This window comes from Bidens hawaiensis, unplaced genomic scaffold (genome assembly GCF_021521415.1).
Source record: "Bidens hawaiensis isolate Kalapana, Puna unplaced genomic scaffold, B.hawaiensis_p1.1 tig00018123_1, whole genome shotgun sequence".
Lineage (NCBI taxonomy): Eukaryota > Viridiplantae > Streptophyta > Magnoliopsida > Asterales > Asteraceae > Bidens > Bidens hawaiensis.
In genome coordinates this window covers 344831-358316 of record NW_027492736.1, presented here as the reverse complement: position 1 = coordinate 358316, position 13486 = coordinate 344831, and the positions used below count along the sequence as shown (strand labels likewise).

At 38.7% G+C, this 13486-nt stretch overlaps 1 protein-coding gene across 1 annotated transcript; it reads right to left on the bottom strand.

The window, feature by feature from the left end:
* Window positions 1-4817: 4817 nt before the first annotated feature.
* Window positions 4818-5402, bottom strand: LOC143555394 (uncharacterized). The gene has a single exon (XM_077044958.1). The coding sequence runs from the start codon at window positions 5400-5402 to the stop codon at window positions 4818-4820; it is 585 nt and encodes a 194-aa protein (XP_076901073.1).
* Between the last annotated feature and the right edge of the window lie 8084 nt (window positions 5403-13486).

The following is a 13486-nucleotide window of genomic DNA, read 5'->3' as shown; positions in this document are numbered from 1 at the left end:
TACCACCCCCACCCAACAAAACACCCGGTAGCCAAGAACCACACCAAGAAAAAAAAACCGAAAAATAAACAAAACTCGAGTTGAGTTTGAGGAATGAACACCGACGTAAGAGGGAAGAGGAGAGCAACCACCCGTTGCCCTCCCCTCTTCAAACACAAAAAACTTTGATTATTTCATTGATGCATTTGTCAAACACTTTGATTATTTGTAATTGAACAAATAAAAAAAGAAAATGTAGACACCTTTAATGGGACGTAGAGAGTATATGCTAAGATATCACATCTAAATCGATCAGGAGGTAAAGTGAGTTTTATTTACTAAAAAAGCATCTTAATGATTCATTGAGTTTCTTAATAGATAAGTTTCATAAAAATGTTGAATAATTCATATGCTAGTTTTTAATTATGGCTGTCATTTTTACCCGAAACTCAACCCAAGAAAGCACGTACTCGAACCCCCCAAAAAACCTGAACCCGAGAAAAGAATAACCCAAACTCGAACCGAAGTAATTCGGGTTGGTTATCGGGTTTGATTTATAATTTTCGGGTCAACCCGAATAACCCGAAAAAACTTTTAGTTTTGAAATTTACTATATTTTTAGGTATACTATGCTTAGTATTAGCCCCTAAGGTTATCAAAATCTGGTCCTAATCGATTGTTTATTGTTAGTTTATGTTTTCCATTTATTACTAATAGCAACCGTAATCGAAAAACTAACATACGCCCGATTGAATACGATTATGGTTCGAGTTAGTTTTACTTTTCTTTTGGATTGTTTTATCCAGAACACCCCTTGGTTTATTATTTGATTATTTGCTTACGAGCAAAGAATAATATTTTGTTTTAATTTTAGCATTGTAGTTTTTTAATTTTGTTTTGTTTTGTTTTGTTTGAAAGAGATCATCATTCTGTGATATTTTCCTTGTCCTGTCTCAATTACATATAATACCATAATATATGGAATTACCAAAACAACCTAGCCACTATACAAGGAAACATATATCACCTTTACAAATATAAAGATATACCAAATACTTATACAATAATACATTCTAATACGCCCCCCGCAGTTCAAGCGGGATCTTGTCCGACGCTCAAACTGGTCCGAAAAGATTGAAACAGGTCACGCGGTAATCCTTTGGTGAATATGTCGGCGTACTGATATGGAGCCGGAATATGAAGGACTCGAACATGGCCAAGACGAACTTTTTCTCGGACAAAGTGGATGTCGATTTCGATGTGTTTCGTGCGTTGATGTTGTACCGGGTTACCAGATAAGTACACCGCATATATGTTATCACAATAGACTATCGTCTCCCGGGTCATTGGAACATGAAGCTCCAATAATAAATTCCGAATCCAGGTGGTTTCGGCAACCGCATTAGCTACGCCTCGGTATTCTTCCTCGGCACTTGAACGAGATATCGTGGGTTGTCGTTTGGACGACCACGAAACAAGGTTGTTCCCCAAATACACACAATACCCTAATGTTGAACGTCGCGAATCGGGGCACCCTCCCCAATCCGCATCCGAATACGCGGTCATGGATGTAGGGGCAGAAGGCGTAAGTTGTAACCCGTAGTTTAGTGTTCCGCGAATATAACGTAATATTCTTTGCATGAATGCTAGATGCGGTTTCCGCGGAGCGTGCATAAATAAACATACCTGCTGAACCGCATATGCGATATCAGGACGAGTGAACCTGATGTATTGCAAAGCTCCTGCGAGACTACGATAATGAGACCCGTCCTCAAGTAGTGGTCCGTCTTCAGCCCCAAGTTTCACACCTGTGTCGAAGGGAGTAGCACAAGGTTTACATGTGGACATGGAGGCTCTTTAAGAATGTCCATGGCATATTGCGACTGGGATAAAAATAAGCCATGTCGGTCGCGGGTCACGGTTACGCCGAGGAAGTTATGCAAGGGCCCTAAATCTTTCATCGCGAATTCTCGGGAAAGCGACTGAATAATGTTGTTAAGAAGGGTGGTTGAGGAACCTGTTAGGACAACGTCATCAACATATAGGAGTAGATATGCCATATCGTTTCCTTGTCGATAGATAAATAACGAGTTATCACAAGAACTCTCTTTAAAACCTTTGCTGAGAATGAACTGAGAAAACTAATCGAACCAAGCCCGCGGTGCTTGTCTAAGACCGTATAGAGATCAGCGTAGTTTGCACACAAAGTTTGGTGCATTCGGGTCCACAAAGCCAGCCGGTTGGTGCATGTAAACAGTCTCGGTGAGATTACCGTGCAAAAAAGCATTCTTTACGTCCAATTGATGAATCGGCCAAGACCGGGACAACCCAAGTGAAAGAACGGTGCGTATCGTGGCTGGTTTAACAACCGGACTAAACGTTTCATCACAATCGATGCCCAAAGTTTGAGATTTACCGTTAACAGCCAAACGAGCTTTATACCGTTCCAAAGATCCATCAGAATTAAACTTATGACGTAATAACCACATGCAATGAATTACGGAATGGTTAGCTGGGTAAGGCACCAAGTCCCATGTACCACTATCTTTTAACGCTTTAAACTCATCTATCATGGGCACTTTCCAGTTTGGATCGGATAACGCTTTTTGGTAAGTAGTGGGTATGGGGGAAATCGGGTTATTGGAGTGTGTGGTGTGAAGATTATATTTTGGATTTGGTTTTGTGATCCCGGATTTGGCTCTAGTTTGCATGGTGTGTGAACTTGTGGGAGGTGAAATGGGTTCGGCTTGGTGTGGAGAGGTGGAAATAGTAGGTTGTTGAAGATCAGTGTTGGCTGAATCATGAGGTGGAGGGGTAGGAGGGTTATCGTCTTGGGTTTTCTGTGAGGGTAATGAATGGGTCTGTGGGGTAGGAGTGGTGTGATTGGTGGAAGGAGTTGTGGGTTGGTCATGTGGGGTGACAGGAGAGTAGCTGGGAAAGGCAATTGGATGCATAAAAGGTTCTTCATCTAGGAAATTATAATGTGTATTGGCAACTGGTTCGTTGAAAAGGAACGAAAACTCGTCAAAGACGACGTGCCGAGATATGTGAACCCGTCCGGTAAGAGGATCGAGACATCGGTATCCGCGAAAATCTGAGGGATAGCCGAGAAATATGCATCGGGTGGATCGAGGAAAGAGTTTATGTGGTACGGTTGTGGAGAGGTTAGGATAGCATGCACAATCAAAAACTCGTAGATGATCGTAAGTGGGGTGGCGATTGTATAAGGCATAGGTGGGGGTAAGGTAATTAAGTCTTTTAGTTGGGAGAATATTATGTAGATAAGTGGCGGTGTGAAGGGCTTCGACCCAAAACGAGGGTGGTAGGTGTGCATGCATAAGAAGTGGTCTAATGATGTCATTAAGGCGCCGAATCATACGTTCGGAGCGACCATTTTGCGGAAAAGTTTGAGGACACGAGAAACGAAAAACGAGGCCATGCGCGGAAGCAAAATTATGAAAATCCCGGTTATCAAATTCGCCACCCAAATCACATTGAAATGTTTTAATGCTACGTTGAAATTGGGTTTGAACAAACTTATAAATTTTTTTAAAGTTTGCAAATGCTTCAGATTTAAATTTAAGAGGATAAACCCAAACATAGTTTGTAAAATTATCAATAAGTACCATGTAATATTTGTAGCCCGAATTACTAAGAACCGGGGAGGTCCACAAATCACAATGAACAATATCAAATGGTGCAACCGTTATAGAACTAGATTCAATAAAAGGTAAGCGTTTATTGTTTGAAACTTGACATGAATGACAAACATTGGAATTATCCTTATTACAAGAAATAAAAAATCGACTAGAAAGTTAAGGTAAGATAGGATGTCTCGGGTGTCCAAGACGGTTGTGCCAATTGTTGGTAGTGGTGGTGAGTAAGCAGTTTGCGGAAGCCATAGTAGGTTCGGTGAATGGGTAGAGGTCCCCCGTGCTGTCATGGCGTGAAAGAATCTTTCCAGTTGTAAGGTCCTTCAAAGAAAAACCATACGGGTCAAATTCAATAGAAACAAGATTTTCACGACTAAATTTCCGAACAGCGATTAGATCTTTAATAACATGAGGTGCATGAAGTATATTATTTAAGTGAATGGTTTTATTTGGGAGGTGGTAGGTGGAATTACCCGATCCAGAAATTGGTAGAGATTGGCCATTACCTACGAGTATATTACCAATAAAAGGAACAGTAGATGGGAATTGGATTTTACCTGCATTAGATGTGAGATGGGACGTTGCACCAGAGTCCATGTGCCAAGGAGTGTCAGTTTGGTTTATTTGCATGGCCTGAAGCGCAGCTCCAAGCTCAGTAGGACAAAGAGGGTTCGGCCCGGGTGCAGACCCATACCCGTGAAGTGCCATATTAGCCTGTTGCGGTTGGGTTTGAAAGCCCGATGTCATATTTGGAGTGGCCGGTGGTTTATTAGTCCAAGGGGAACCCCAATTTGGTTAGGGCGGGTGTGGGCATGGTGGAGGCCCATTCCACCCATGTTGAATCGGTCCATTCCAATTGGTCCACCCCGAAGGACCTGTCCCCCATTCATGTTGCCCATATCCATTATTCCAACCATAGCCATACTGTTGTTGTTGATTGCGTCCATAGGACCCACGACCAGAAGATCCACGACCACTGCCCCTGCCACGACCACTGCCTCGTCCCCGATATTGATTGGTTTGATTTTGTGGGCATGATTGATGTTGGGTCGGAGTCTGAGAGGGTGGTGCCGAGGCTGTCGGAGTGGATTGGGCTGGTGCAGCCAGGGCGGTTTGAGATGGGTAGGCTTGAGCTTGTGCTTGCAACCTTAATTGTTCAAGTCCAATTTGATTACGGGCATGCTCCTATGTAGCCTGACCTTGGTTGACGATGGCGGCGGCGACGTTATATTCTCGTGGAAGGCCCTGTATCATTTGAAGGACAAGTCTTGACTCGTCCACAAGTCTTTCAACATCTTCCAATTGGTTAGCCAAATCTTTCAGCTGCTGGAAATAATCGTCCAATGACGAGCACGCGGCGAGGGTGAGATTGGTGAACTTGTGTTCAAGGAGTTGTGCACGGGCTGCCATATTGTTGAGAAATGCGTCCCGGATTTTATCCCACGCTTTTTGAGCGGTTGAATCGCCTTCAAGAACCCGGGACAAGATTTTCATTGAGATGGTCCCGTAAATCCATTGTAGAATAATGGCATCGATCTCGGCCCAAGACTCGTAAGTCTCATCAGTTTTGGCCGGAGGTGGTGTCTCATCGATGTGATGTGAGACTTTGTAACCTTTGGCATGGAGTTTAAATAACTTGGTCCATGCGGAATAAGTGACTTCTTCACCATCCAAGATACGGATTTTTTGTTGTATGTTTGTAACAGAATAAACAGGGTGAAGAGTTTTGGGATCGGGTTTGGTTGATGTATCTCCGGTGTCGCCTGCCATGACGAATCAATGGCAATGATCACATAAAAAAAAATTAAAGGCAAAAAAGAAGAAGAAGAAAAAAATGGTGGCTAGTGTTAGATGAGGCTCGATACCATGAAATAGATCATCATTCTGTGATATTTTCCTTGTCCTGTCTCAATTACATATAATACCATAATATATGGAATAACCAAAACAACCTAGCCACTATACAAGGAAACATATATCACCTTTACAAATATAAAGATATACCAAATACTTATACAATAATACATTCTAATATTGTTTTCTAAGATACTTGAAACCCGAAAAACCTGCGAGATTCGGATTGGGTTTCGGGTCAAGATTTTAAGCCTTACAACCTGAAGAACCCGACCAAAAAACTCAAAACCCGAAAAACACCCTTACTTTTAATTGATCAGATATGTTAATGATTTAGTCATTCAACATAAGATTTTAGTGAGAATTCTTTTGAGGATCGAGGATATTTGTCACCAAGTGGTACATATTTTTAAAAGAACATAATAATAGTGACTACTTTTACAAATCAAGACGTGCCTTTCGTTCTCCAATACTTAAATTTATGAATCTGTTAACGATCGAAGTGGCCCTTCAATAGTACGAAACGGTACTAAAATGTCTTTTAACAAGACGACAGTTCCAATAAGAATTAATTTATAATTTAGTCATTTGCTAAAAGTCATGTCACGTGCTTGGATTATATAATATCTTAAAAGTGGATTCCATATTTTGTTCACAACTCAGAAAATTCGAAAATGTACCGGCCTTTTCCACGGCCCACACCACCTTCGTGATCACGTTGAATCTTCGACTCGACTGCGACCATTTAAACTAACGAGAGCAAATATATTTATGAGTTAGCACAAAGATACGACTTCCTGTTGTCTCGTGATAACTCATCATGTTTTAGTGAATTTTTTAACTAATGTATTTCCTTTAAGAAATTTAGTAGTGATGAAGTTTCTTCTTTTAATGTCGTGGCCATATAGGCGCATGTAGACGATTAAGTGTTTCACATTTCATACCCAAGAACACGTGATGTTGTGAGATTAAAATGTGGTTGTGAAGTGAAATAATTGGTTGTATATCAATCATTCCTTTTTCATCAAAAAGAGATGAAACCCTTTTTGCCCTAGCACCCGACACCAGACCCTTTTTGTCGCAGCGCTGCCTCCACAGAGCCACCTATGTGGCGATGCATAGCGCCCAACCTGCTTATGTGACAGGCTTTATGCATCTCACGTGGACACCAAAACGCACAACCTTACAACCATACTTACACCAAAATAAAATATCTCACTACTATTAAACTAATGTGACAATGTAGTGGAAAAAATAGATGAAGAAAATAGGCTTTTATTTCTTTGGTCAATTCCAAAGAGCCCCTTTAACTATTTAAAACAGAATACTCAAGATTACTCCCACGACACCGAAGATTTTTCTTGTGTTTGTATGTGGGGTGGGAATGGGGATAAGGGCCAAAACCAGCTAGCAAACCATTAGAGGTCGATTATGTTGGTTTCTATATATTAAATGGTATAACTTATGTTTTATTTCTTTCATATTAAGGTTAAAAATGGCTATTTCTCTCTTTGTCATTTATATATATAATATTTAACTTCTTGTTACTTGAGTAGAAGGTATGATAAATTGTGGGACTCATGAAATAACGAATAATAATACGGACAATTGCAGTTGCAATTGCTAGTGTCTTTCCTCTTTTGTCACTTGTGGTTGTGGTAACGTTGATGGGTAGGGGGGGGGGGGGGGGGGGCTAACTATGAATAGCATATAAGACATCGTCAACTTTAAGATTGTTAACCGCACTCAACATCGACTTGATAATAAACTTTTAACGGTTTTGGTATGATATAAGGTTGGCCTATCACGGTTAGATTATATGTGGTAGGCGTTAACCCACTGTTTCATTTTAAACTATGGATGGGAGCTAGATAACTTTGACAAACCAAAGAACATGCTTGAATGCTTGGCAGAAATGGATTGCAAAGTCGGATTGCAACAAAGGATGCTTTATTGGTAAGGGGTATGCATTTTGACAATATAAATTGTGTGTTTTGTAGCCAAGAGGTGGAAACAACGGATCATTTAAACGGATCATTTAATGGTAAAATATGAGTGTGTAAAATTTATTTGGGTTGTGGTATCACAATGGTTGAAGTTAATGGGCGAATTGGACAAGACATCAATTAGCGGGTTGCTAGATATTTCAAATGCGAACGGGCTTACACAGAGAAATGGTGGGATTATCCAAGCGGTGGTGTCGGTCACTTGGTGGATGTTGTGGAACGCGAGAAGCGATATTATTTTTAATAATAAACCTTTATCAACAAGCAAAATAATTGGTGACATAAAGATAGTCTCTTTTCTATAGATTTCTAATCGAGACAAAAGTTTGAAGATAGAATGGAAGAATTGGTGGAGTTTTAAAATTGATAAATTAACAACATAATGTATCCGGAACTCTTATAATTCCCATGTGATGTCTATATTTTCTATTCATTTTGTACTTTAGGCTCCTAGTATCTAACTTGGGTTTCTTCGTTTTCTTTTATATAATTTGGCTTTTCTCAAAAAAAGAAAGAAAGAAAGCTAGCTTCACATATCCTCAAACAAACCACTTTGGATGTGTTACTAGTTGAAAAATAAAATAAAAACCCGTTCTTGTAGACACTAGAATATGAAATCCTAATTAAGTTTTTGAAATCCTATATCAAAATGTTGCATTGGTATAATTTATGTATTATAAACAAAGAGAACTCAGGTTGGTAGATATGAGAAGATGCAGTATCTTATCCGTCCAGTATTTGTTTACGTGGTAATTATCTAACTGATAAGAAAGATTTGGGTTCTATGTTTAAATTCAAAGTACTGTCGTATCAGCCTCAGCCATGCTTTCAAGTTTCCATTCGCTTGCATATTGGGCTTTTAAAAATGGGCTTAGTTAATAAATCTGATAGGCCTATAGGTCCTCGTGATGTGGAATTGTGGATACTTTGGACATGCATTGGGATAGACTAAATCTAATTGTATACCAACCATAGGTGCGCAAACCGGTTATTTTCAGCATATAGTTAATAAAAGTCAAGAATCGAGTTGGGTAGAAATCGGTTTAGAGTATGGTTGGGTATTTGACTGCGTTTGTCGGGTTTTTATCGGGTTTCAAGTAGGATCGGGTAGGGTTTTGACCAGGTATTGTTGGAACTGGTTTCGGGTACGATTTTTATGATGAACCGAACCCCAGTCCGTACCCGCGGGTCATATAGGGTCGGGTTCGGTTCCGAGTCAATCCGGAACCTTTTTTTTCCGCCACCTCTAGACTAGGTACAAGTGCATAACATGGTCAAACAAATTTAATTTCATAAGTCCTAAAAAATTAAGGTATCAATAATGAAAAACTATGATAAATAAATTTGCTTATAAATTATATACGTACGAAGATACATTACAATGATATTTTTTGGTAGTGTGTAAAATTTTATATTACTTATAATGTGTTTGGACGTTGATACGTCCTACTTGCGGTGTGTGCATATAATGTATATATATGTGTGTACCCTCGGGTGGGCAAAAATGAAAGTGCACTAATTTTGACATTCTTTCACTAATCTCGTGAAAATAACGTTAAAATTGGCGGAAGGTTAATCTGGCATCATGTGGTGGCGATGATAACCGAAAGACAAAGGTACATGCACCAATCAGCCGGTGTCCCGACGATTGAATGCTACGTGTCTTATTGTAAGGCTCCGTTACCGGTGCCCTACATTGGACGTTGGATTTACTCATAAACACAGTTCTAAACTTCAGAGTTAATTAAAACTTTCGCGGAATATAAAACTTCAACCATAATATATTTTACACAACATTCGAATCTCGTCTTAACAAACATTTATCGTTATTTAAACATAAAACATAGTCTTTAAAAACATCATAGCATTTCCTTGAGATGCCAGTATCTTCAATTCCATGCCACGTGTCCTCATCAAGCAAGCTGCCTCATTCTACTCACCTGCGTGCATACTAAAAGTCAGCTACGCTGAGTGAGTTCTAGTTAATCAAGTAACATAAAATACGTCCATACACATTCATATATACACACCCGAAGGAACATATACTTACATAGTTCTTTACCTTCCTTCATACGTACATACTATCATATCTTCCTTCTTTCCTTTCATACATACACATATACATATACCTCATCCTAAAACATTCACAGATATTATTAGGGTCTGTTCCCTGCATTCGCGGATATTATTAGGGTCCGTTCCCTACGTTCGCTGATATTATTAGGGTCTGTTCCCTTCATTCGCGGATATTATTAGGGTCCGTTCCCTTCATTCGCGGATATTATTAGGGTCTGTTCCCTTTCTAGTCATACCATCCATACCTTTCTATACATTCTTAATTATAACATCCATAGCACATACATCATTTGTATATCATACATATATATATATATATATATATATATATATATATATATATATATATCAATCATATCTTTAAACTATCCCTTGACGGTACATGCAATATCCGAAGATCGTTCATGCATCATCAAACATTCATTCATACATAAATCATATAAGACATACACTTACCATTTAAGGTAAGTGTATTAACTAATCACATCGAGTATGCACACAGCCCCGAAAACATAACAAGGAAGTGGGGCTAAACCTCACCTGAATGCAGTTACGTTCACCGTTAATTGTTATTCCTTTCTTGAGCTGTGCACGGCTAACTGTATAATAATTACATGTATCAATTAACTATTATTACTCATATCATATTTCTATCTTTATAACCCACAACGAACGGAGGTCCAGGGCAGCGCCCCTGGTAGCGGGGTTCTAGGGGCGGCAGCCCCTAGCGGGGTCCAAGGGGCAGAGCCCCTAGCTGCGGTTAAGCTGCCAGGTCAGCTTGGAAAATTTTATTTTCATTAACTATCTTAACACATTTTCCATTAGGATTTTAAATTATTTTTCTAATTCGCTAACTCATTCTCTATAACGAATTAAGCCTAATTCGTTATCAGATCACAGTCTAATTCGTTATCTGCTTCGTTGTCTAATTCGTTATCTGCTTCGTCCGCTTGTCATCATCTGGTTCGTCATTCTGATTCGTCATCTGAAGATGACTGGATTCGTTATCTAAACATAAAGAATTGGGTGAGCTGATTCGTTATCTGGACATAACGAATGGGTGGACTAATTCGTTATCTTGTCATAACGAATTGGTTAATTAATTCGTTAATTTACCTTAATTCGTTACTTTTCCTTAACGAATTACATCAGTCTTATCCAGACTTTGACCCTGATGTCAAAGTCAAAATCGATAAGAACACTACACAGTCAACAACCGTAAGATTTCCAATTAATTCCTCATTTCTTGATGAAATAGCACGAATCTGGTATCAATGGATTCGCCATACCAGCGGGCAACAAACCCCAATCCATTCGTTACTTTACCTTAACGAACTACATCAGTCGTTGGACTCGTTTTCATCACATTCATACAGATCTAGGACTTCCTAAATGAATCCGGACCCAAATGAACGATTTCGAATTATATACGTACCTTAAACGAGTCGGTTTAAGAATTCGAGCTAGTCTTGATGTTGTTTTGGTTCGTTTCAACGTTCTAACACCAATAATCTCGGGTTTTCGCCTTCGGATCTTGACTCGGGTTATATGATAGTGTTTGTGTGTTTTTGATGGTGTAGGCTATGGTGTAGAGATGGATAAAAATGGAAAGGTTTAGGGTTTAAGAGGTATTTATACTCCCTTAAGCCCATGGACCTAAGGCCCATTTCATTTCTTATTCCATCTTCTAAGTCCAAGCCCATCATCTTATAGTTTATTATCTAAACCGATACACGACACTTTATTAAATAAACGAAATTTCCTTTATTAATCTTATCGAAAGTAGGATGTTACACTTATGTCCAAGACTTGATGCAAAACTACTATCGAGCCGGGGGTCTCACCGAAAGCAGTCTGTCTATCCCTATGGGGTAGAGGTAAGGTTGTCTACATCTTAACCTCCTCAGACCCTACCATAGCTTTGCTATTGGTGGGATATACTGAGTACGATGATGATGATGATGATGATGATGTTTATACGTTGATGTATTATGTGATTATGTTATACACAGTTACACATTATAATTTTTATATCCGAACCGGATCTAATGGTATTTCATGAAATTAAAACGTAATTGTTATGTAAAATTAAGTACTTTTAAAATTACTTAATAAATAACATATGTTTTTATTTAAGATAGTAATAAAAAGAATTTTATTATTTTAAGTATTAATATTTTTCTATAAATAAATATAGATTGGCTATAAGGATCAAAGGCACGAACTTATATAAGTATACAATAGAAAGATGGGCTTGAAGAATGGAAGCAGGCTTGAGGGTTCATGGGCCAAGGGTATAAATACCCAACCTAAAACCCTTAAACCCCATTATTCATCTATTCCAACTACATCTTGAAAACACATAAAGTCACAAACACTCCTCGTTTTCTCTTCATTTAAGATTCGAATTAGTAAGAGTAGGAGCTCAAATATTAAATCTCTACATCTAGAACAACAAGGAGAAATAAAGTATAACTCATTGCAAATCAAGCTCAAACCCGAAGAGTTAAGGTATGTTTTGAATGGCAAAAAGGTTATTAAAATTTGCTTGAAATACCTTTAGGTTTTGCATGCTGGTAAATTGGGGTCTAGAGTTTACGAAAAATACAAGCTTCACTCCTAACGAGCCTTGTAGTGAAGAGATCTCGTTAAAAGACAAGAAACTGGACCGGACAGTCATGGTTGCGAGCCCAATGTATTCGCAAGCTTAGAACACCTGCAACCATTTGCAAGCCGACACAGACTCGTGGTCCCAAACAACGCAAAGTCCAAACATGTGAGCCTAATGAAGCCCAAATTGCGAGTCCACTAGTGGAACATGAGAGCCTCGAGCCCAACGTACCAACATGTTAGCGAGCCACCAGATCAGGCTTGCAAGCCATTGGGGTAAAACCCGTATGAGAATAGACTGTTGAGCCCATGTGTGACCACCAGGCCTACAAGCGGCCTATGTGAGCCCAAGAACTTCACTAAGCAATATGAGAGTCCATGATCTGTGGCCTAATTTTGAGAGTTGCGATCCCCTAACGGTTTTGGTGTTGGGGTTCGTTTAGCTGAGTGGGCCGGGCTTGTAAACTAATTGGGCTTGTAAGCAAGTGGGGTAACTTAAATGGACTTAAGAAATGTGTTTAACTAGTTAGTTAGGTTGAGACAAATTAACTATATTAACATAAATAAACCAGATAACTTAATTAAGTTAGTTAGTAAAGTATGTTACTCCCATTAGAAAATTTCGTTAATTCTATGGGTTGACCCAAATTAGTCAACCTCGTTAATGAAATTAAGTTAGCTAATAAGTCTGGTAGGCTCTAGTCAACTAAAGTTAACCTAGTCGGAAGATTTAGTCAAGTCTAAGTAACATGGTCCATTAACTAAGTTAACTTGGTTAAGCTAAGATAACTAACTATGTTAACTTAGATAGTTTCGTTAGATTGATTAACTAATACGTGTATGATATAACAGTTAGTTATGCACAGTTAAAGAAATGAATTACTTAGAACGCCACATGATCCAGGTGAGTTTCTATCCCCTTTTCCTTTTAATAATTTGGGATTGTGTGTATAATCGTAAGTAAGAAAGTTCCTATACTTGCTTAATTATTAACATATATTTTATGTTGAATGTTAAATACTTTATATATTGAATGCGTGTATGAATGCTAAGATGAGAGACCCTTATAATATATGTGAATGTTAGGGTGACAGACCCTTATAATATATGTGAATGCTAGGGTGACAAACCATTATGATATATGTGAATGAGTATGTGCTAAGGACGATAAGAATGATAATAAACTAAGTATGTATGTATGTATGTATGTATGTACTTATGAATGAAAAAAATAACATGTTTAAGTATAGAATGTGTATCTTCGGACATAAATGTAAATAAATGTGAATGTGTAACACGTTGCCTGTT